This window comes from Zonotrichia albicollis, chromosome 2 (genome assembly GCF_047830755.1).
Source record: "Zonotrichia albicollis isolate bZonAlb1 chromosome 2, bZonAlb1.hap1, whole genome shotgun sequence".
Taxonomy (NCBI): Eukaryota; Metazoa; Chordata; class Aves; order Passeriformes; family Passerellidae; genus Zonotrichia; species Zonotrichia albicollis.
Window position 1 is genome coordinate 66,920,330 of NC_133820.1, and position 24,687 is coordinate 66,945,016.

Consider the following 24,687-nt stretch of genomic DNA (forward strand, 5'->3'; position numbering starts at 1 on the left):
AGGGGCTCAGAGGCCTTGGCACAGAGTCAAAAACACCTGTGCCTTCCATTTTAGCCCATGGAAAAAATTATCAACTTAACGTGAAGATTTACTAGCCACAAGAGTGTGAGTAGAATGTTAATCTGTCACAGGGTGAAAAAGAAGAATTTTGGGGATTTAGAATGGGAGTTCAAGAGGCAAGATGAAGAAATCTGGGCATGTCCTGTCCTTCATCTTCTTCTTGTCCTCCATCTTCTGCTGTGATGGTGACACTTTTTGATTGGTTTAGAATAGAGACAGACTGTCTAACATAGGTGATAGGTACTGGAAAATTATTGTAAATAAAGTACACGTAGTTCTTAGTATAATGTACACGTAGTTTTCAGTATAAAAAGTTAACAGCACCTCAAGGGCAGTTGTTGTGCCACAACCTGACCTGCTGGACACATCTCCGCAGGTCAGAGAAAGAATGTAATAGATAAGAAAAAATAAACAACCTTGAAAAGCAGAATGGACAAATCTTAACTTCTTTGGTCGTGGGGCTGGGAAAAAAGAGACTTTCTAATGTGGTTATCTCAACCACAGAAACCCAAGCATCATGAGGCTGCACCAAACACAACATGGAGCTTTTAAGATCGGTTCCCTTTTCCAGCTAGACCAGCTTTGGCTTTTCAGCACTGCTGGCATTACTCCAGTTGGTTTCCCAAACTCCTTTGCACCTGCCCAGACGCAGCATATCGGAGCTAAGATCAACTCCTGCGTCCAGGCTTGCAATTAGATTGCATCTATTAGCCAAATACTGCTACACAATTCCAATTCCCAGATCTATTACCTAGATTATACTCAAATGAGTTAATGTAGATTCAAGATTTTACTAGTTTAAGATTCAAGCACCCACAGGTGCATAAATCTTTAACTAGTAAAATCTTCCTAACAGAAGTCTGTTCTTCAACACAGGAAAAATTCTCTGTGGAGAATTCCAAAAAATGTCCAAAACCCTTGTGAGCTCTTCCTTCAAGCTGTTGTGCTATCAAGCCATATAGTTCTGTGAAAGAGCTGGAAATTAATGCTCAGTGCTTTTTTGGCAAAAAAAAAAAGTTAATAAGCTCCAGTCCAGTTTCTTTTATCCTTACACTGTAAGCTTCAGCTGTCTTTGCACTTGTATGCTTATCTTGGGTACTAATACTTATTACCATGGAGCCCTTATACATCCTCATATGCCTATTGTCCCTCCATAGGGACCATCTTGCTCACTGTAAGAGCTGTGATTCACATCTCAATGCAACTTATTCCCATCAGGCACTCTCCGTTTATGATGCCTCTGAAGCCCCAAACTGCCCATCCGATCAGCATTTTACTACTGCACAAGAACATAACTTTGTTATCAAAATGCTTAGGCAGAGCCACAGACTGAAAATCAACCCTGAGCAGTCCTATCCCATTCCCATCCTATTAGCTACTCATGCGACCCCTAACACTAGAGCCATATCCCATATCACCGGCGGGTGGTCTCATGTTAGGTACAAGGGGATTCGCCCCCATCCACATTCAGGAATTGCTGATGATGCTGTATGATAGGTTATTCATTAATCCGGAAGCAATCCTGGAATTATTGATAATGCTGTATGACAGGTTATTCATTAATCCGGAAGCAATCCTGGTGGATCCTTCTGTTTGAAGTTTGGTAAGCAGGGCAAACAATAAAGAGAGATAGGGATAAGGGAATTGACGAGCTAAGCATGATCAGAGCTAACAATGTCAAACTGACCCTAAGAGCCGTGCCAATGTCAAACTGACCCTAAGAGCCGTGCCAAGCCATGGGAACCAAGCCAAGTACACCGGGAATTGACCATATTAGGATAGGAGTTCAAAAGTTTAAAGAGGAAGACTCATCAGAAGACCCTTGCCCGCGATGAAGGCACCGGAAGGACCACCAAGAATAATCCTCAAAATAGATGTCTCCGCCCACACCACGCCTCTTATGAATATGCATGATTATGTATATGATATGATGTAACCCTGCACCCAAGACTGTATAAAAGCCTGCTTCTGTCATGAGATAGCTAGAAATCCCTTTGTGATTTCTCCGACGCGTCGTAATAACATACCTCCTGTCTGTGCTGACTTACTTGAGTCTCTTAGGCAGTTATTCTCGCCTTTTGGGGCAAAAAATTCGGCATCACCCCTGACAGGCTGATGAGAAGTCCCAAATGTGTCATTCCACAGGTGCTTCACTTGGAATATCTTCATCTGTTTTTCTATCAGTGCTTGTGCTCAGTGCTTCTACACACTGCTCTGCTAAAGCATGGGTGACATGAGGGGCTGTGCTCAGAAATATCCTCATCTGTGAGCTGTGACAAGCAGAGGAACAGTCAGCAGAGCAGAGAGAGCTCAGGTGAGCATTCCTGTGGTCACTACCTGCAGAAATACTTGCAGGACCCCCTCAATAGAACATGTCCTAGCAATACTACAGAAGCAGGCAGAAATCACACCTTGAAAGGTGATTTTGCTCATGGAGAGTTACAATCTCTGGTCTGGAGGAGGACAATGAAGAAGCACCAGGCAGGAGACAGACCTGATAAACCCAGCTAGCCAAAAAGCCCTGTCTCATACACAGGCCTTCTGTGACATCTACACTCACAGCAGGCTCTCCCATAGCTGCACACCACATGGAGCAAGTAAGTGCTGCCTCTTTTAAATCATCAGGTCTGTTTTCTTGCATTAAGAAACAGGGCTCTTCCTCACCAGCCCAGTATCATTAATTCCTACCACTGATCTGGAATATATCATCAACAGCAGTAAAATGCACCTTCTTCCACCCCCCACTCCTGAAGATTTAAAAACACTCCTGAAGCATTTAAAAAACATGTTTTACATAGACACAGATGTTTTCTGCATTTTCATTTGTTTAGAAGGCTAATAGCACTCCTGGGTTACCTGTGGGTTTTGTCATACACATTGGCATGTCCCTGGTTAATGCTGAAAAGATGATCCCCCAAGGCATATTCCCTCTGAGTACAGACCTTCATATCTTCAATGAAGCAAAAAGCAACTGTGCTGAGTGCTGCCTACAGCTCACACAGGGGCTGCAGTGACAGAGGGACTGATCAGGGTAGCAGTGAGTGGCTCTGACCTTCTGACGAGGTACTGCACCAACAGTGGGGTAGCTCTGCTCTTCTGCATTTATCCCTGAAGATGGGTGGTGAAAGCCCACACAAACCCAGAGCGCAATGACAGGGACCAAAGCTGAGGAGAGGTTTGCTTGCTGGATGTGTCAAACTCTCAAACAGAGCTGAGAGAGAGAAGATCTGAGGTTTCATACACAGAATGGTTCACAGGTCTGTTATCTCTGTGAAAGGTCCACTTTTAATAGGCTGAAACTCCTTATACATGATCAAACTTGAAAAATCCAAGAGCATCATGTGTTGCAACACAACCCCATGATTTTTTAAGCTTGAAGCATACAAAACAAACAAACAAAAAAACCCACTTAGGGCCACAGATACCATGTTTGCCCACAGTTACACAGCACAGATACAACCCAATTAAAACAGAACCCTAAGCCATGAGTGCATTAGACATCCACTGCCTCGGCCTCAGGGCTGAGAACTGGCTCCTGCTTATCTTTCATTTTGCGGTATGGGCTTGGACATAACCAGGCCACGACCTTCATTTGCTCCAAGCATTTCTCTGAAAACCCCCACAGGAGCAGAGTGACATGGTGAGCACTGAGGCATATGGACTGGAATCTGGGATACCAACCATGCAATTAACACATGAATAGTGGTGGTTTTTCCAAGACTCATTTATCAAGGAACAAAGAAAGGTGCAAGTACAAGAGTCTCATGTTTACCTTCTCCAACAAAGGTAATTTTACTTCAAGCCAACCACTTTATTCCATAAACAACAGTCTGAGGGAACCTTTTTTTTAGCTCTCCTGCTCATCAGCTGGCTGTACAGCAGTGATTTCCCTGTGAGCTAGGATGCTCTCAGTGTTCCTCCTCGAGGCTGAGACATACCTGATCAGCTGCAGGCTTCTGGTAAGTGACCCATGTCACACACAGGCTTGTACTATAGTGCCACTGGATTTTGTATTGGTAACTTTAAATCATTATCATATCCTCTGTAGTAACAGACTACTTTGCCATCAAACTTCTCAAGTCTTACTTTTACAACATTTTTAATAAAACCACTGTTTTTGAAACCTTTGGCAGTGGTTCTTCTAGCATCTAAACTGCTCACCTGTGCCACCTCCTTGCTTGCCCAAGGCTCCAACACATTCAAAAGCTACACACCTGCACAGCCATCCCTTGCTCCATTTCAGAGCCACCTCCTGCATCTGCACTCCCAATGCAGCTTGTTTCTCTCTTACCAACAAACCATGTGGTAAGCAATTCTGTGGCCCACCTGTCCCATACACAATATGGCACTGAGATGAGGTACACTGGATTTCTCAAGGACTTCTCTGTGTGTCTCAAATATGGAGAGGGGTGCAATCCAACAAAACCCAGTAATTTCTCTCCTGCTGCACCGGGACTTGTCCAGCTCATTTTGTAGCACAAACACAGCTCTGCAGAACTGTTCTGTTTAATTCTGTCTCTGTTCAGGACAATCTGTCCCATTGGGTGCAATAGGCTTAGGTGTATTTGAACAATTCCTAGTGCCCAGACAGGCAGTCTTGCATTCATAATGAATTTCAGAAACCTGAGTTTTGCTAACTCAGCACTGTGGAGAGGCACAGAAAACACCAAGGAACTGTTGCTCTCATCAGTCATGTCTCCGCTGCAGATGGCATGGAGCAGGAATTCTTCCAGGGCACTGTGAACTTTGCTTGTGGAGGGAGCAGGGAGGAGGAAGACCAATTACCTAGGAAAGGCTTGATGCCTGCTCTTAGGACAAACAGTTCTATTTCTGTAAACTACAAAAGTGACATTTGAATGTAAATTTAAAAAATCATCAGGTGAAAGGCATTTTAGTTGAATGCAATTAGCACCACGGACTTGAGGGCTGTTTGCTGAGTAGTCATCCCTTCCAGCATATAAATTCCCAGGTATGAGATGTGTTGACAGCAGGAAAGCTTTTGCCTATAAGGTTTTTTTCCTGCACTTCTGAACTCCACAGTGACAGGAAATTTCTGTCTCTGGCATGCTTCCAGCTTCATAACCATAATCCCAGGTGAGTTCGGTTCCAGCTTTCACATGTCTAAGGAATAAAACAGTTAATTTGCTTGAACTAAGTGAAACAGTACTGTGCTAACAATTTGTCACCAAGAACACACAGGCAAACCCCAAAATTGTAGGGGGCAGGGAGCATCACACAGGCAGCTTGGGATGGGAAGGAAACAAGGCAGACAAGGAGTCGCTGGCACACTCATGCTCCTTCGGCTATGGAAATTAGAAATAGGGTTGGAGTCTGTTTCTAAAGAATGTGCTCTAACCTAGGGGGAAATTCTGGGAGACAAAAATCAAACAAAAAAAAACCCACTACAAAGCCAAAGCCAACCAAACAAAAAACCAAAACCAAAACAATAACAAAACAAAAACCACCAAAAGAAAAACCCAAAACCCCTTAAAACAAAACAAAACAAACAAAAAAAAGGAAATTCATATAAATAATACATCTAAATGATTAACTTAGTTTTCAGTTTTGTTATTTTTCCTATGTACAGTGCATCACTGAAGTTTGAAGAGATCTTTAGCTATATTGCTGAAGACTCTCATCTTTGGTCTGGCAGGCTACCTTTTAATGCAACTGCACTATGTGCACCAAGCTCAAACTCAGAATTAAACACGTGCTCCTCATGAATCAGCTGCTCTGGTAGTAAAATAGAAGAAATGTCTAGGGCAGGAAATTCATTGTCCAAAATGAATGCCAAACTAAATACCTGAGATTATGATGCTGAGGAACAACTGATGGAAAATTTAAGAAAATATGAATATTGTGATGAAGAGAGCAATTCTCTGAAGTTTCTCACTGGATATGGTATAGAGGACATCCAGTGAATTCCTAGGCAGCTGACTGAGAACAAACAATGAGGACTTTTCATACAGCACATAACTGCAGCCTGGCACTTGCTGACTTGAGATGGTCTAGAGGCCAGGCATGTAAAACAAATACAACTTGCCCAGGTGACTGGCCAAGTCCATGGAAGGCACACAATTAAGCTCAATGATCCAGATGAAGTCCTTAATTTAGAAAAGTTGTAAAAGGGTGATGTCCAGAAAATGGAAGAGCCAGTGAGGGGAACTCTCCTTCAACAACCTTCTTCCCTAAGTGTCTTTGCTGTCACTGTTATCTCTCTCCAGTGGCCTCAGTCCTCACTACACTTCTTTACCAAGTGCCTGAGCAAGAAAGACTCTAGCTAAAACAAAATCCTGTTTTGGATGTATTTCAAAACATTGTCCTCACAGTTCCTCCCAGTGCAACCCACAGTATCTGTGTCAGTATGGAGCAGAGCTGCGAGGCTCCACAGAAGATTAGTGTTCCGTGGATTTGGTTTGTTGGCACAAATTCTCCCCTCTCTGTTCTGTTCTCACCTAGTTCTACTGCTGACATGCATGTCAGCCAACTTCATTTATACAACTCATTTTTCCTCTCCTGCTGCCATACTGTGTCTTGCTGGCACCAGCTCTCTGTACCTCTCTTTCTGTTAGATACTAAGGAAATATCTGCATCTCTTACTTTCAGAACACATTTTCACCTCTGTGTATCCTATTGTCATATCCCCAGGACATGCTGGGCTACACAAAGTCCTTCTTGTCTTGACAACTCTGAGGAAAAGGACTGAAGCCTTTCTGGCCCACGAAGTGTCTCAACCTTAATATCCTGTGGGGCTCAATCCTGCCCTATGTGAGGCAGATCTGGTGGCCATTCCTTGAGACACAACATCTTGGCCTTCTGAATGACCATGCTGAGTAAAACCTATTCCTGCACTGAAGAAGATCATCACTGAAGTGGACACATCAAAATTAACCTTCTCTACATTTCAGTGCAAAACTGAAGCAAAACTCATTAATGATAACCAATGACTATTTCTTCTGCCTTTAGTGCACAATAAGAAGTCACCTCTAAGACAGTTTAATGCTTTTCTGATCTAAGCATCTGCCCCACCCCTCAGTATAATTATACTCCAATAAGTGAGCAGTGGGGTTTTTTTCCTCCTCGTGCCTTGAATGAACAACATTAAACTGCCAGAAATTCACCTGTTTGTGAAGAATGCAACCCATGGAAAACTTCTGTTGTGAGTTTCTACAAACACACTTTGTGCAAAGAGATTTGGGCAGCAGCTGTGCTGTAAAACAGAAAATCTGAATTAGTAACAGCCCAACACCACATCATTGGCTGAAAAACGAAGTCAGATATCATTTTGTGTCAGATATCTGTCACCAGTAAAGGCAGTTTCTTCCTTCCCTTCTTGGGCCCACATGGAAAATTTATCACCCAATGCCATTGCCAGGGCAACAGTGCTAGGGAGCAAGCAGTGGATTGCATGACTGTGTGCTGGCCAAGTACAGGATGTGAAAGGTCACTCAGGTACAGGTAAGAACATGTGTATGCTCATGAGAACAGAAGGAAAGCTTCTGAAAGATGCACTACTAATATTAACACCACAATACCTCTGCAAGAAAGAACAGTTTAAACACATGCAAGAGTTTTGCTGTAAGACATATTCATGCCAATGAGGAGAAATAAATTATTTGTGTAAGGAAGGCATGTTCATGCCAATGAAGAAATAAATTATTTGCAGTGTACCTGCAGATGAGTCTATGAACTATTTGTTTTAGCTGGAGGTACTTGGCAATTGAACAGCCAGTGTGACCCAACCTATTGTGCTGTCACCTGTGATGGCAGGGAGCACCACATGTGCCTCTCTTGTCATGCACCCACTACCCATACTGCTTATGTACAAAAACTTTCTAGTCTAAGCTTAAATAAGTAAATTTGTAATTGTACTTAAATAAGTAAGCTTAAATAAGTAAATTTGCAGAGGCAACAAAGAGAACCCATGCAATTTAGTACTTACATTTAGAAAACGACCCACATTTCCTTCTTTTGTGGCATCCAGTACATAAATATTTTCTTCATTACTGTTCTTGGGAGGCATCCCATCACCCTCAGACTCCTCACAAAGTGCATCTTGTTTTGGCTGCCTGCTATTTTCTCTGCAGTCAGCTTTTAGGGGTGCATTGCTGGATGGCCTCACAACACAAGCGTCATCCAGCACACTGGGCTTGCCACACTCAACACCCTGCAGTGACAGACTCTTCCTTTCACATCCTGCAGTCTCTACACCAGCAGAGTCAGTCTGTCCCATGTCCATCAGATGCTCTTTCTTCTGCTGCTGGGCGCATTCTGTAAATGGACATGTATGTTATTTCTCAACAGCATTTTAATGCCAAATCCTTTCCCTTGTTTGGCCCCAAACTCTTAGCCACCCACTTTTCTCACATCCTCCAGAATCTAGGCAGCTTACTTGCTATCTACAAGTCTAGAACACAATTTTTCCATGTCTCTCATCAATCCTCCCAACAAATGGCTGTTTCCGCTGTGATGCCTAAAGCACTTGCTCAAGGTGCTTCTGAGTGACCTAGTGTCTCACTGTTCTCAAATCCCATTCCAGACTGACTTTTCCCACATAGCATTTTTTATCATTCTCCACCTTAATTCCCAAGAGAATCACAAACTGTAATTAAGACAGAAGCAAAATGGATGTGCAAATAGCATCAGTTTCACACTGCCTCTCCAGCTTGACGTCCCCCCACCCCAGTGTTATATCCTGTTCAATTTTTGTTGGCTGGAACAGGTACTGGGTGTGACACAGCAAGATCTGCAAGGCTGACTTTCCCACAACTGCACAGTATTTGAGAAGCTGCTGTCTGGACAGTTCAACTTGTCTCAACATCTATGGACAGCATTGCTCTACTCTAAGTAGTGGCCTGCTCACACTGTCTACATTAAAGTCTATCCCCAGATGGGACATAACTGTACAAAGCATGCAGTACATAGAGCTCTGCAAACCTACTTTCTTTTCCTTTCTTTGTTCCACTGGTCAGTTTTGTTTTGCTTGGCTGATGAATCTGAGAACTATCATCTTCCTCTGAGCTGGTACTGTGCACCTGTGTATCAAATGAAAAGGCTGTGATGTGCTGCATGCAACTCTGGGCCAAAAGTGCATAGCAAGTGGCTTTTAGAATTCCAAGGCTGAAGTTTCAAAGCTATTGCAATGCATACCTGTGGCTGAATTTGAGAAGTTAATACATTTACTGCAATGCAACATCTATCTTAATTTCAAATTGTCCTTCAGAAAACCAGAAAGAGTTCCCCAGCAATTAAGACATGTAAGTAAATGCTTAAGTCCCAACAATTTCACCAGAATTTTAAGTTCCTTAGCCAAATCCCAAACATGCTTTTTACAGTTTCAATGAAATGACCAGATGTGGCATAATTTCTCTTCTCCCATCACAAAAAGGCAATTAGTTATGGGACCCCTAGAATAGACAGCAGTGCAAAATGTTTGCATGAAACTTCCACATGCCCATAAGGGCAATGAATCCAGTAAAACCTACAGCATAAGTTTACACCAGTTTTCCTCCTCTGCACATGTTTGCAGGAAACACTTCACACTCATAAAAGGTCAGGAGTCTCATTCAGGTCAGTTCTCCCAACTCTGTTACTGTATGAGAAAACTGCATAGACATCCTGGAATTCCCTTCTCTCCCTGCTGAGCATTCTTTGGGGAGACATCACACAAATATTATCACTCTGACCCCCTAACCCTGTACACAAGAAGTGCAGGGGGAGAATGATTACTTCAGGCTCTTGAGGAGTGTAAGTGAAGGGGGGAGAAGGGAAGGCCATGAGAGTAAATACTGCTGGTCTGGGGAACATGCTGAAGGATTGGTAATGGAGAGGGGATGGGATGCAGCTTCCAGCATGACAGCCTAGTTCACAGTGTGACCCAATCTCATGAAGAAAGGTCATTAGAACTATCTAAATATACAAGATGAAAATGTTAGGATACATATTCAACACAGTGAAAAATGAATCTGTTAAAGCCACTTATTACCATTTCTGGCTGGTGATTGCGAAAAACAAGTGTTCCAGTTCCAGGCCTTCTCACTGCTGCATTACTTGAGTTCTTCAGATGGACCCTGCACAGAACGGTCAGAAGGAAATTATAAAAGACACACAGACCCATAATCACAAGACACATTTCTCTAACAATCTCTAGTTCCAGTCTCTTCTCTAGAAGGAACTACAGCAGAGCCTGTGGTCTGGCCTCACCCCATGTTGTGTGAGTATTTTGTTTTTAAAAATTGAGAACCTAGGGTAGGTTCTTTATTGCATTTGTAAGAAAGCAGTTGCTCAAACTTTTTTGAGAGATCAGCAGCTGCTTTTAAATTCTTTTCCAGCTGTCATGCTGAGACCCAAACTGTCTGCTGCTTTACTATTATGATATCAGATTATCTCAAAATAGAACACCTACAGAGTTTTGCCTTTTCCTGCTACTACTTTCAACAGTTTTGACAGTACAGCTTTCAACTAGGAAAACATATTCACTGCAAAAGTGAGGTGCTGTCAGACTCTTAACAGGAGAGGTTAAGGTTTCTGGCAGGAAAGGTTATGTTACAAATAACAAAAGGTTTAGAGACTGGGAGCAAAGGGCAGAATAGCTGGTGGCTGATGTATTATCAAACCCTTTAGTGTCATCAAGTATCTTTAAACAATTTATTTCAAGTATATTTTATTAATTCTTTCTAATTAGCATTCCCATTAATGCCTTGAACAGATCAAGTACACCCAAGAGATGAACTGAATTTCTAGAAAATGCCAAGTGGTACACATAAGTAAAATTAATACAGAGAGAAAACTCTGTCCCACCAGAACAAATAATTGGGAATTTAAAAAGAAGTTCAGAAAGAAAAAAACACCACCCTCATATGAGGACATACTCTAAGTGATACAACATAATTCCTAGATTAGCAGAATATTAGTTTTGTTATGCTTAAGCTTACTTTCATAAACTTACAGAGTTGATTTATTTTCATTATCCACAGCCTGAGACAAAGAATCCTGATTCTCAAGAATGTCATTTTTCTCAGTCTGCACTAGTTCAATCACTGAGTCTGAACGACCAAGATCAAGTTTTCTTTTTTTGGAAGAAAAGTCATGGCCTCTATCATTCACTGCACTTTTCTCCTTCAGCTCTTGCTCACTATCTCCCAAAACTTCAGCTCTGCTCATTAATCTGCCTGAAAGAAAAAGAAAAGTTTTCTTGGGTTTTTTTTTTTTTTTAAATGCTTGTTTGCTGAGTCACACTCACTAGCACAGGTCAAACTTACATTAACAAATAGAAGAGCATTACTTGGGAAAGCAAAATATGAATGCTGTCTGTAATTCTATGATGTCAATAGAGGCTGGAGTACAAACTGAATTAGAGAAGGGCATGTAGTAATAAGACAAAGGACAATGGCTTTGAACTACTGGAAAGCACATCTAGATTAAATATTAGTAGGAACTTCTTCACTGTGAAGGTGGGAGGCACTGGCACAAGTTACCCAGAGAAGCTGTGAGAGCCCCATCTCTGCAAGTGCTCAAGGTCACTCTGGGTGGGGTCCTGAGCCACCTGGTCTAGTGAAAAGTGTCCCTGCCCATGGCAGGAATGCAACTAGATGTCTTTTAAGGTCCCTTCCAACCCAAACAATTCTACAATTTTAAGAATTTTACTTAAGGAAAATTACCCGTGGCATAGGATGCACAGATTTATGAGGGAAAAACCCAGCAGTCTGAGATAGCTTTAGCTCCATTTGTTTGTCTGTCACCATCTCATAGCAGAGTTTTTCCAAGTTCTTATTCATAGTGATCATATTGCAAGTTAAGATTACATCGACACACTTCTCTTCCAACCCTGTATTTCCCTGATCTCAAAAAAACTCCAGGGCACACACGGTGGGAGAGGAAGAATTATGCTACATGTCTTCACAGGTCCCCTCCTGCTACCTGAGTAAGTACAAACAAATGTCCCCTTGTCGATGTCATCCAGGCAGCGGACACCCCAGCCCTTCTTCTCCGTGTTGAACACTTGCAGCCTGACTTGAATGCCATGCTGCACAACTCTGTTCTGACACATCAGCTTGTCACACCTGCACAGCACACTACACTCATAAATCCTGGCAAGGGAAGAAAAACAAAGCACAACATAAATGGATGCATTAGCATAACAAAGTTCCTGGTATTAATTCCCTTTCTAAGCATCAACAAGGCAGTGGGCTGAAATATACAGACTCTGGCTAAAACTGGTTGTGCAGCAATGCTCTGAAGCTTGTGATTTTATTGACTGCTGGTTCATTAATTTTAAGAGCCTGTCTGCCAGATTTTGGCATAAGTATACTTAAGATTACATACATTTTGGCATAAGAAAAACAAATGCCATATTTTTGTTTTATAGGAGTAAATCACACAGAAACTGAAATCCCTAAGAAGCACCTAATTCTATACTGGAACTGATTTTAGCAAGAACACATATGCCTGGACTTCACTGTAGCTGTCCACTTCCAAAACTACTCATAATTGTGGGTTTTTTTGCATCTGTTTCTGGGTTCTCTGACAACTTTAATTCTGCATGTCAGCCAAATACTAACATCACATAGAGGACTGAAAGGGGCTCCTCAAGCCTGTAGATTTAAGCCTTTGGCTATTGCAGAAAGCTACCTTGCACAATACCTCTCCTAGAGACCTGAAGTAAATAGCTTCTTCTCCAGGCCACCTATTAATCCACAGGAGCTGAATAAGAGAAAGGGCAAACATTTGAATCACTGGATGGCTTTTGGACATTCTTGGAAGAGTCACCCATTACAAAGTCTGGCAAAAGCAGCTGGCTGCTACATCTTTAGGATTCTGGTCACTCTTCACACTTCTCCTGGACCTTGACCTAAGCTGTGAAAACTGTAGGATCTGCAATACAAAAGGTTTTTTTTCCCTCTTATTCAAGTCACATTAATTATTTTTTAGCATCCTGATCTGTCACTAAAATTGTGACAAAAATGGAAGATTTCAGTAATCCAAAACCTCCAGATATTTTAATCCTGTGGCACTTAGACTGAACTATTCACTGCTGTTTTATTTGTGTGCTCTTATTTTACTCCTGTGGTCTTTCTTACCCACTAGGAACAGGTCCCTCCAGTCTCTTGTAACGGTACCCATGGGATCTTTTACTACTTGGAGACAGAGAAATTTTACTACAGCCTCTTGCTGTTAGCTGTAGGCATGCACATTTGGACCTAAAAATAAGAGTAAAACATCTCAGAATGGATTTGAAGCAGAATAAATCAATCAGAAATCTAGGTAATTTGAAATGCAATTGACTATACACACACACATACATTTCTGTATATACACCTGTATTCCCACTCCCTGCTCCATTTACTCCATAAGGCTGTTTCAGGCATCTTTTTCCTTAGTCTCTTGGCTGGTTACCTGTGCTTTAAAATAACCACGTTCTCTTCACCCCAACTCCATTCTTCTGCCAAGCTCCTTAAATGGCACATTTAAACAGCTGAAGTACAACAGAAACTTATTATAGGCAGGACACTGTCAAATGGATCAAATGAATAAAAATCATCTCTTCTGGCACAGCATCCCAGCCTGTTTGCCACTACTTGGTTATCTTCCTCCCTCCTTAGCCCCCAAGAAGTGAAGAATTTTACACTGTGGAAAATTCAAGCAACAGTGCTTGTCTTCACCACTGTATGTCATGACAACTTCAGAGTCACAGTGATTGTGCAAATCCTAAACTCCAAAACTGCACATCAAAAGCAACTAAATTCTTGTGGGACTTTAGTACAAAAAAGTGGCATGCTGTGCGATTGCTGTTTCTCACCACTCAGCTGAAACTAAATTACAAAATCTGGCAGACATTACACCAGGCTGTGATTTCCAGCTTTTGTTGGGTCATGAGCAACTATGTTGCACAGCAGCATGCGCAACTGCCCTAGCTGTCAATAATACAGAATGGATGCAGCACCAAATAATGCCTGCAGAGAGAGATCACACAAACATCCTTCAAGAAAGTAGACAAAAATACTACCAAACTTGCATATGGTAACTGTGGCAGCTTTCCACAGTGTCTGTAGCTCAGTTACTGGGATTTAGAAAAAGATGACAATGAGCAAGAGTATTGGAACTGCTCAGACCACAAATGTACTCTGTAACCACTGAGTTTTGTAGTTTCTGTTTAGACAAGGGGAAGGATGACATGTAGATGTTGGAAACGGGGATGTTTCTTCGTCTGCCCTCAGTAAACCACTAAGGTCCAAATGATCTGATCCCTCAAGGCTGTCTCACCCCATCTACAGGATGCCATTCAACAGTAGGAACTGCAGCAGAAATTGTCAGGCAGGATCCTTCCCTGCCTGCCCTGCCTCTGCTGGCACAAGACTCCCGTCCCTACTCTTTTTCCAAAGCCAAGATATCTGCTTGTCAGTTCCACCTGGAGAAGAAGCACTGCCACTTTGGAAGAAAGGAAAAGGAACACAATAATCCACCTGTTGATCACCTCCTTCCCTACAAAAGAGAGTGGACCAGTGGGAACACCCAAGCTCTGGAGAAGACACAATGGTGTCACTCAACACAAAGCATGGCAAAGATATTCCAGCAGTGCTGGTTCTATTTGGTACTGTGCCTTCACACCCCACCACTCTGCTATTGAGGCATCGTGTGTCACTGGCCCGAGATGAGATCTTTCTGCCCACCTGTCGATGCAGCCATCTGTGCAGTCACAGGAATCAACAAACAGGCTGGAGAGATTGTTGAGATAATATCCACGTGGCCACGAGGACTTCCGATACTTGAAATAAGGCAATCTTGCGTGGTCGAGGTTGTTACAGAAGGAGATGGGCACAGACTCGGCCCCGTCGCTAATATCGAACTCAAACACCAGGGGCTCGGGATTCATGGTGTTCCTGCCCAACAGCACATAGGTGTTGAAGGAGAAGTGATCAACAAACAAGAAATTGCACTCTGTTTCAAACAAGTAGTTCCGCACATCATGAAAGCTTCTCAGACTCCGACCACAAGGAGCTTTGTAATTCACATCCAGCGGCTTCGAAAGGCAGTCTGCTTTCGCATGGCGTCTTTGGAAGTCAAACAGGATGGGGATCTTCAGAGGATTTTCCCCCTTGTAGGAACCCACTGCTCTGTTGGCAAGACATGCACTAGAGCACTTGTGGTTCTGATACTGAACTTTTAAAGGTTGAATTTTGCTTGGTGCTTCTTTACTCCCTGAGCAGGTTTTTTCCATGTCCTCTTTTTCGCTATTAGAAGTAAAAGAGGAAAAAAGAAAAAAAAAGAAGAGTAGCATCTTAGACAACCAGTGTTGTGTTCAGTTTTTTAGCAGTTCAATATTTTTAGCCCCATTGCTAAAAAGAAGACCCAAAGTTTCATATGGTGTAACTGTCCTAACAACATATAAAGAACATATTCAGTTGCATTAAAAAAAAAAAGCTTCTTCCCAGAACCTACATGCTAAAACACAGCAAGGAAATTTTAAAAAAAGGAACAACGTTGTCACTGTCATATTTTCTGGAAGAATCCCTTCACCACGATTTCTTCTCCTGGGAAGCTAAGAAGCCTCAGAGAAAAATGAAAACAATAATTATCTGATTGCTTCTCCTGTGTCTTGCTGCTTTGGAATGTGGTTTGGAGATTGTTTATCCAACATGTGAATTGCTTTTACTTAATGACCAATCACGGTCCAGCAGTGTCAGGACTCTGGGGAGTCGCAGGTTTTTCATTAGTGTCTTGCTAAGCCTTCTGTAAGTATCCTTCCTCTATTCTTTAGTACAGTTTTAGTTTAGTATTCTTTAATATAATATAGTAACATAAAGTAATAAATTAATCTTGTAAGAACATGGAGTCAGATTCATAATTTCCTTCCTGCCACAGGGACCCCAGAAAATACCACACAAGGTATTTGCCCCCATCTTTCAAATCAGTACCTGAGGCTAAATACTAAACAAAGAGAGACTAAGTTACACACCTGACAATCTGCACACTAAGGAAAGCCTGAGAACTGATGCTCAAGTCCTAACCCTGATAACACTCATGAACCTTTATTCATAACCATGCCCTATTCTGCAATGTTCTCATGTGGGAAATTAAACAAGTCTATCCAAAACCTCAGGTTTTCCACATAGGTCAAGTTAAAAACATTTTCACTTTGAAAACTCAAAGGATTCAAATTCGGTTTAAAACACTGACTTTAGAAACACAAATTTTAGAGCTCTCTCAACTGGAGTAGAGAATATGTCAAATAAGGAACTGAAAGAAGGCACTGACCTGTCAGAAGCTTCTACAGTGTCTACAGCATTGTCATCTGGAAGAAGAGGCTGCAGGTTGGGTTTGGTTTCCTGGGCATCATCTCCATTCAATTCATCACTTACTGAAAAAAACTGAATGTGAGCAAAATCTTCATCAAGCCAGATTTCAATTTATCATTGAATTTACTTTAGTTACTAAAGAGATAATTAACAAAACACATTACAAACAAGGCATTGCTATGAACTACAGCTAACAAAAAGCTTGGTAGCAAGTGTCCCACTGAAAAACCTTCCATGTGGTTTTCAAAGTGACCAGAAAGAACATGCACATGAAACACATTTACAGATCTCCCTTCATTGTCAGAGATAAAAGGATGCCAAGCTATTACAGCCAGTGGAGCCATGCACAGGATAACTGCTCACAGATAACTGGGGTTCATAAGGGCTTACTAGTTCAAATTCTCTTCCTGTGGTACAAGTATTATACACACAAACCACAAAAATACAAACCCAGCTGAGAGTTCACAGTTCAGTACTTGAGGAAATTAATAATTAGGCTTTCTTAATTGTAATGCTAATGGCCTTCTCAGATCTATTTTATTGATTTCAAAAAGGGAATTGAGCTTCTAGTGAGTAAAACAAGACAAATTAAATCCACACACCAAACAAACGCAATGGAAATGCACATACCATTTGGCAAGGTTAAGAGATCACCTAGATTAGCTTCATTCACCAATGCCCAAGCCTGCCAGCACTCTATGCAAAAAAAACCAAACCAAAACAGATACTAAGTTGGATTCAAGTGATGACAATAGGCAAAACAAGTGTTAAACCCTCCACAGACACTTGTTTCTCCTCACTTGCTCACCTAGAGCATCTCAAGACTGATATTACTAGAAACGTGCTGCACCACAGACCTGAGCAGACACATTGAGGAATTACAAAATGGTTACAGCTCACAGCACTGTGAATTGTTGTGAATTGGCACTCAATATCCATCAGCTTTTGGAAAGCAGCTGGAATGTCTCCAAACACACAAACTGGTGACAGCAATATATATCAATATATATCAAGACAATTTAGTGTAAACCTCTGCCTTGGTCAACAGACTGATCATCTTCAGGCTAGGAAGTGCTGGAACTTGGCAAACCAAATTAATGCTACTTCTAAATTGGTGGAAACAGCCTTCAGATAGAAGAATGCAAGACACCCTTTCTGTCTCAATGTCTTACCCCATGCCATAAATTTTACAAGCTGGCAGACAACTCTCAGCAAAATCCACCTTAATATTTTTGCTTGAAACCTTTACAGGACAAAGCACTGAACTTCATCACAGATTCATTGTATCATCTGGGGATTCAAGTTCAACTTTTATCTCTGCACAGCTTTGATATTTTGCTGTAACAGTCAAGATGTGGGAGCTCCAGAACACAAAAAATGGCACTTCCAGTTTAGAGGAAGTGCTATAAATATAATGCAGAGTGTGTGCCTATATTAGTTTTAAAGCATCTTACACCACTGTACATTTTCTTGCACAAAAAAACCCCATTAAGAGCCATAGATTACATTAAGATAGGTCACTTAACAAAAAGAAGCAATTTTACTCAATTAAATAAACCAGTAAAAAGAAATCTGTGTACTGCTCAAATCTTATCAGATTTATGATTTTAGTGTATTTTGATGTAGACAGAGGAAGCTTATTTCCTTGAAAATCAGGAACAATCTGAAATGCATTAGTGTCACATTTTTCTACTATTGTTTCATGTTATAATGGAGTCTCTGACAAAAAATAATACTGAGGTGATTATTATCCTACTTCAAAACCACTCAATTCACTGACAACAGCCTGAAAGGCTAAAAGTTCTGATGATAAATGAAACACAAAGCACTGCAGATATTTCATTACTTCTCAAAAATGAATATTTCAGTTCCACAAGCTTAAGAGCCATTCATTGTTAAAAGAGTACACAGGCAAAACAAGAAAACAGCCAATTGTACCTGAAATTACTTTTATTTTTTAAAAAAGAAAAGACATTTTTAAAGTTCTTAAAACCACCAACAGCTAAGTTATTAAAATTCAGAGATATATGGATTATGGCAGATATCGCATGGACTACACAATGCAGGCCACAGCTACCCTGCAGTCCAGTTTAACCACCACAAGGATTTCAAACCTTGGTTTGTTGCAGTTCCATTCTTGATCTTTTCCTTCAGCAAGGACAGCACATTCTGCAGCTGCTCAAATATGACATCCACTCTTCTACCTCCCAATAGTGTCCAAAATGTCTTCACATCACCTGAAATGCAAATTATCATTTACAGCTCCTGAGAAGTCTAAAAACATGCAAACTCCTAGTGGACTATTCAAAGGCTCCCAGTCATTTGATTTGGAGCCACTTCTGAAAAAACAATCAGTGCAGCAGGATTCATTAAACCTCCAGAAGTCTATTCCTAAACCTAATAAAGAAAGTGAAACAAGTAAAGTGTTCAAGAAGTCAAGTGATGAACTGGAGTGGCTTCCAATGGTGCACAATGCTCCTTCAAGCAACTTTTTAAGCAGGTCACAAAAGGAGCTGTGGAAGCCTTTCTTCAAAGGCCAGCAAATGAGTCCCACTAAAAATGAATCACTGAAATTCACAAAAGTGACACAGGAGAATATTTTCAACTGAATGAACCAAATATTTTACTTGACAAAAGACACTGGGATTTCTTTTTATAGCTGTAACCTCTCTTAGCTGCACAGGCTGACTATCCTGTCCCATCGTTAGTTTTGGTATGTTTTGTCAGGGAAAACACTTTCAAAATATTTTCTGATAAAAGCAGTTTGATGAATGCTGTTCAACAAGGAGTATCAGTTGAAATAACTAACACACCCCATATATCATGCCTCCTTCCTCTATGAGAAATATTTATAAACATTTTGTTTTAAGAAATGTTTTTAAGCTCCTGGTTTAGAACCTCTTCTCTTTCAAAGCTATGCACCTTTGAGGTGCTAAGCCCAATCATGAAGGGTCTTGTAAAAATTTTAGCTGTGCATCTTTGTCAAGGACTTGAAAAGGAAATATGTTTCAGCGTGTCAAAAGATGATGGCAGAAGAAAAAACCAGCTGTTTCTCAGTTAATTTTGCTCTTCTTCAATGACCAAGCACAAAAGCATAAGCTAATCTGTTTTTCTACTCAATTTGTAGAGGTGGAGTCACCACTGTCACCACACTAGGTTTTACATTCCACTTTCAGAAAGCAAATCTCTGTTGGTGCTGGGATAACACTTTCCCAGCAGTCAAGAAATACTGCATTCCTTTCAGGCTCATAAATAACATTCCTTCATTTTTTGACTTAGTAGAGAATGACTTCTGTCACCCAGGGTAGCTGAAGCCCAGTGATGCTATGGCAGTGTGGTTACTCTCAAAAGCACCACGACAGCAGTGAAAGAAGTAACAAACTTTTGTCACAACCCCTGCTGCTCATGTCACCAGCAGCTAAAGGCATAACATTTAATATCAACAGGCAATAATAAAAGTACTTTTCTCTTGTGATATTGCTTGATTTGCCACTAACTCTCAACAAAATTTAATTATCTCTTATATTAACAGAATTTTTTTAAACATGTGGAAAGCCTAAAGTCCAATTACAGAAAAAGTTACAGCAATTTTTGGAAACCTACACTACTGGTCCAAGGGACACCACCTGCCCTGTGCCATTCCCACCCTTTTGCTGTTCATGACAGTATCACAAATTTAATAGAACAAAAAGTATATTTAATATTTGTGTTTAAAATAAAAATTTTAAAACACATTCAATTGAAAATATGCATTTTGAACTTCTAGTAAAAAGTTTCTCCACTGCAGATTAAAACTGCTGTCCTTATTCACTACATGTTTTCAGCTATTTCCATACATTGACTAAATCTGGATAGCACTGTGGATGGATTCATTCAGAGGATGGGTGACAGAACAGTTTATTGTTTCTGGGTCCTCAGCTATAATAATTTGTAGGCTATAGGGAAATAAAACACTCACCTTGGAAATGCTTCCCCAGTTTTCAAACTGGAGTGCTCCAAAACTCCAGCAGCAAAAGCTTTGTTTTGCACAGAGAAGCAAAGATTGCATTTTTGTTTGTAGTATCATTTTCATTTCAAAAAAGACAGATGTCCACACCACTGATCTCTCCAGTGCTAATGCTGCTATCACCAATCACAGCCAGAAGGACGGAATGAGCAGACACCAGATACATCTACCTTGCCAGCATTCAGAACCATCTTTCCAGCTGAGGGATCAGGGTGTGCACTGGCATCTGGCTCCAAGGATTTTCTTTTCCCTTTATAGAATCCTTGTGACCACATATCTCTTTTTTCCCAGTGCAGGGCAATGATGCTAGAGCAAGCAACAAGCAGCCAACATCAGGGCTACTTACTCCAGCCACCAGATAAACAGCCTGGGTGCATTTCCTGTAGTGCTGCTTACAAACCTCTTACACCATAAAAGGAAAACTCTTGTCTTCCAGTAGCAATAATTTTCATATCAGAAGCAGTGCCAAATATACATTACTTTCCTCTTTCCCTCCATAAATCCAAATTATATTACCTTCAGTGCTCTCCTCCCTGGGACTGGTAAGGTTCTGCTCTTCAAAGAGGTCACACAGCACTGCAAGAGGTACAGAATGGACAAGTGAGTAAGAGATCAGGTGAGAAATTAAAAATAATTGTACCTACTCAGCTTTTCAAAATTTATACTAGTAAATACTACAGTGGGCATCAGTGGAGGAGCACTGTGTGAGAATGTTGTGTTGAAATAGTCACTGCCCTTTTAAACAGTCATCCCACGCCTTGTCAAGCTCTAGCTGAGGAACACTCAAACAAGCAGTGTGAGGAAATTTTTTTACTTAGGTCATTTCTTACTGTCCTTCAAGCACAAAGTTGTTACAAGATGACGCAAACTTTCCAGCACATTCAAATGAGCCTACACAACTCCCTTGCCCATTAACTCATAGGGTTTTTTTTCCCTAAATTGATGTGCTCAGTACAGCAGTACTATAGCTAAATCAATTTATTTAGGGAAAAAAGGGAAAGTTGTTTCTAGGCGAATAAATTACTGAATCTGCTTCTTGACAAATGCAAGACACCCTTCACTGCAAGAATACTAAGTAAGACAGCACTCTTCAACCACATTGAAGATTCCAAATTTTTATCTCCATGAATCATGGAATCAATTAGGTTGGAAAAGACCTCTGAGATCATCCAGCCCAACCCATGACCGAGCTGCAGGATGCCAACTGGACCATGGCACTGAGCGCCACATCCAGCCTTCCCTTAAACACCTGCAGGGACAGTGGCCCCACCACCTCCGCGGGCAGCCCATAATGACATACACAGTGTAAAACATCTCTCATTTATGTTCGCTCCTTCATCTTTTCTATGCTGTAGCTGAAAAAAGAAATCAACCCCAAACCTTGCCATTCATTCTGGTTACTTCATTGAGTTGAACGGGAAAATAGGTCAAGACAGTTGACTCCTAAAAATGTTTCTTACAAGACTAATGGCTGCCCAAAACACGCATACATATATATTTCTATATATAACTTTTAAAAGGCTTACTGCTTTTCTCTTCCATCCTCCGGGGCTCTGCTCGGAGAGCTGCCCCCGGCGCTGTGGCGGCGCCGAGCCGGGCTCAGGTCGGGGTCTCGCTGCGCTCCGCCACAGCCGCGGGGCCCGCACCGAAGGCCGGTGGGCAGGGGCCGGGGTGCCGCTCGGGCTGGAAGGCCGGCATGGGGCGTGCCTGCGGCCAGGGCTGGGGCCCCAGGTCACTCCCGCACCCCTCGGGGCCTCGGCCAGGCCCCCGCCAGCTTCTGCTTCTGCTGCTGCTGCTTCCCCTCTCCTTCTTCTCCTCCTCCTCCTCCTCCTCCTCCTTCTTCTCGTCCAACGCTGCACCCGCGCTGCCGACCGCCAGGGGGCGCAACCCCGTCGGGGACCGCGAGAGCCTGGATGTGGGCGGTCCCACATGAGGCGGGGCCTCGCGCGTCCTCAGCCCTTCCCTCTCTTCCCATTGGTTGTGGCGGCAGGAGGAGCGGTGGCAGTGACCAATGGAGAAGCAGGGAGGGCGGGGAGGGGGCGGGGCAGCGAGGCGGCGGAGAGGCGGCGCAGGCAGGGCGGGGGCACGGCCGAGAGACTGGAGGTGCGTCCGCCATGTTGGAGGGGGCGGGCCGGGGGGCGGGCTGTGCGCGGGGCTGTGGGGGCGCCGGCGCCATCTTGGGGCCGGGAGGAGATCGGGGTGTCGGGGTGGTGTCCGGCTGCCCTCTGCTCATTAATGTTTCGTAAATTAAAGCGTTCGGTACGTGGAGTTGCGTAACATCGCTGTGGCCTCTGCTCTTCTTCCTTGCTGGCTGCGCTGCTGCCGTATGGAGCGCTAAATTGTGGCTGCCCGTTTCTGTTCGAAATGCGAAAATAAAGTTTTATATCTCCCTTTAAAATTTGCGGCTGCGTTGCCTTTGCGAGTGTTGGTGTTGTGGTTATGTAGAGATGTTTTTCACAGGGGCAAAAATATAATCTGTTCTCAAAAAGCAGGGAGGGTGCTTTTTTTGTCGCTTCTTTTTTGCCACTACTTTAAAACTGTAGAGATAAACATGCTTCAGTAATTGAGAAAATATTTCCCATCTTGTAGATATCTCGTGGCGGGGGGTAGAAATGTGATTATTGTGGGGACGGGAATGCTGTGTTTACGTGACATGCAGCTCTCATCTGACCCAAGATCCTCCAGAAAATTTTGATGTCCAGCATCTGCTTTGTACTCGTGTAAAACCTTTTAAATGTTTACACAGACGTGCCTCCATCTGTGGCTGAAGCTCAGCCCGTGAGAGCTGCCCAGCTCCCCAGACAGGAATGAGACAGCTCACAGCAGCATTGCTGGGAAGAGGGTGGCTCAGCGCTCCTGATTGCTGGCAAATGTCTCAATAAAATAGTAGTTTATTATGATTTATAAAATGGACTTCTCCCTTGTAATTGTTCATTTTAAAATTAAGCACAAGCTTTTCTTGCTCCTGGAATATTCTGCATTATGAGGCGATGCTTGCAGATTAATCTCGCTTTGGTGAATTATTAATAAATGTGCTTGTGAATGCTGAATGTTAGGGAACACTTATGGCTTTACAATTGTATATACGGAATAAACTAAATGCAGAGAAGATGGAGCCCTATGCTGGAAGAATCTGAAAGAACATGACTACCTGCCTTGGACAAATTTTGAATTTTATGAATATATTAGAAAGTACTAATAGATTTTGCTTGCTATTTGAAGCAAAAAGAATGGTAACTACATCTTTTTTTAAATTTAAGACTTAGGACAAAATTAATGAGGCACTTTGTAAACATGCCTGAGTTTCCTTCCTTTTGCTTTTAGCCTGGAACTCTAAGATAGGCTTTCTGCAACATAGCAGCAAATTCTGCCGGTGAATCAGTAAGCTCAGTTCTTCCCAAACTTGTTAGGTGGCAGAAGCTCACCAGCGATGCTGATCTGACATCCCAGCAACCTGCCTGCAGCTCTCCTCCAGCAGCAGCGGGAGCTTCCTGGGGCTCTGCAGTCTGCACCTGGACTGACTCCCTGTAGCCAGAGGTGAGGGCAGCGCTCCCACAGGGTGACAGCAAAAGGACCGACTGTCCTGGAGAATGGTGCTGTTGGCTGAGTTGCTGAATTGAGCTGTCGTTACATAGGTCTGGTCATGTGCCGAGAGTTAAAATGAGCAATTGCATAGACAGGCAGAGTGCAAGTAGTTCCTTGGAGTGGGAGGAGGTGAACCTGGTCTCAAAGGAATGAATCTAGTTCTCTTCTCCAGGGATGGTTTTTTCACTGTGAATGCCGTGGGGATTTGGGTTTTTCCTTGTATGACCAGATAGACTTGGGTGAGGTAAAGACACGCAAGTCAAGCTCCAGCAAACGGCAAAGCAGTCAAAGCCATAGACTTTGGAAAGCCGTGGGCATTCAGAAAATGTGGGTTTTGTTGGTTTTTTTTTTTTAATTATTTAATTTTTTTTATTCTGATAGAGCTTTCTGTCCTTTTCTCATAGGCTTGGCTCTTTGTTTTATTGACTCTTCTTAAAGTGTCATCATATCCATTGAATACTTCTGCCAGCTCCCGCTCTGTCACATTTTCCCTGTTATCCTTGGTGATTTAACTTGCTCCCTTACAAATGAATCCCTTACAGTCTGCACTTCATCCTTTCAAAATGCAACTCTGATATAATCTACTTTTTTATTACATTGATTAGTTTCTGTGGTTTATATGTAGCCTCTTGTTATTCACAAGTCTATCTTCAGTAAGGTAACAGAACAGAGAACAGGCAATTCACTGCAAATCATAGATCATTCCTGCTTTACAAGTTGATCATCAACAAAATGGTTTTA

General features: G+C 42.2%; 2 protein-coding genes across 9 annotated transcripts in view; one reads left to right on the top strand and one right to left on the bottom strand.

Moving 5' to 3' along the window:
- Positions 1 to 5,013: 5,013 nt before the first annotated feature.
- On the bottom strand, positions 5,014 to 22,027 carry SETDB2 (SET domain bifurcated histone lysine methyltransferase 2). Of its 5 annotated transcripts, none has more exons than XM_074535426.1 (14): positions 21,888 to 22,027; positions 20,878 to 20,937; positions 18,470 to 18,592; positions 16,986 to 17,051; positions 16,315 to 16,417; positions 14,730 to 15,290; positions 13,140 to 13,259; positions 11,980 to 12,149; positions 11,009 to 11,231; positions 10,046 to 10,130; positions 9,002 to 9,095; positions 8,003 to 8,331; positions 7,182 to 7,265; positions 5,014 to 5,181 (listed from the first exon to the last, which is right to left on the bottom strand). In XM_074535426.1, the coding sequence occupies exons 1-14, from the start codon at positions 21,901 to 21,903 to the stop codon at positions 5,137 to 5,139; spliced, it is 2,079 nt and encodes a 692-aa protein (XP_074391527.1). In that variant the 5' UTR covers positions 21,904 to 22,027; the 3' UTR covers positions 5,014 to 5,136. The 5 variants fall into 5 exon arrangements, with proteins under 5 accessions (XP_074391527.1, XP_005482445.2, XP_026646402.2 ...); XM_005482388.4 differs by having other exon boundaries at positions 7,182 to 7,270; XM_026790601.2 differs by lacking the exon at positions 16,986 to 17,051 and having other exon boundaries at positions 7,182 to 7,270.
- Positions 22,028 to 22,393: 366 nt separating this feature from the next.
- CAB39L (calcium binding protein 39 like) overlaps positions 22,394 to 24,687 on the top strand; it is a 60,734-nt gene continuing 58,440 nt past the window's right edge. Inside the window, exon 1 of one of the 4 annotated variants that reach the window (XM_074535417.1) lies at positions 22,394 to 22,464. The gene's annotated coding sequence lies outside the window, so the exon portion shown is untranslated. Of the gene's footprint in view, positions 22,465 to 23,766; positions 23,899 to 24,687 lie in introns of those variants that run through there. The other 3 variants (XM_074535420.1, XM_074535418.1, XM_074535421.1) reach the window with 3 other exon arrangements.

Coding starts and splice junctions, on each gene's coding strand:
- SETDB2 (XM_005482388.4), bottom strand. Junction 10,131..11,008: donor AATGAAAATAAATCAACTCT/GTAAGTTTATGA, acceptor CGTTCTGTGCAG/GGTCCATCTGAAGAACTCAA. Junction 5,182..7,181: donor GTTGCATTCTTCACAAACAG/GTGAATTTCTGG, acceptor TTTATTCCTTAG/ACATGTGAAAGCTGGAACCG.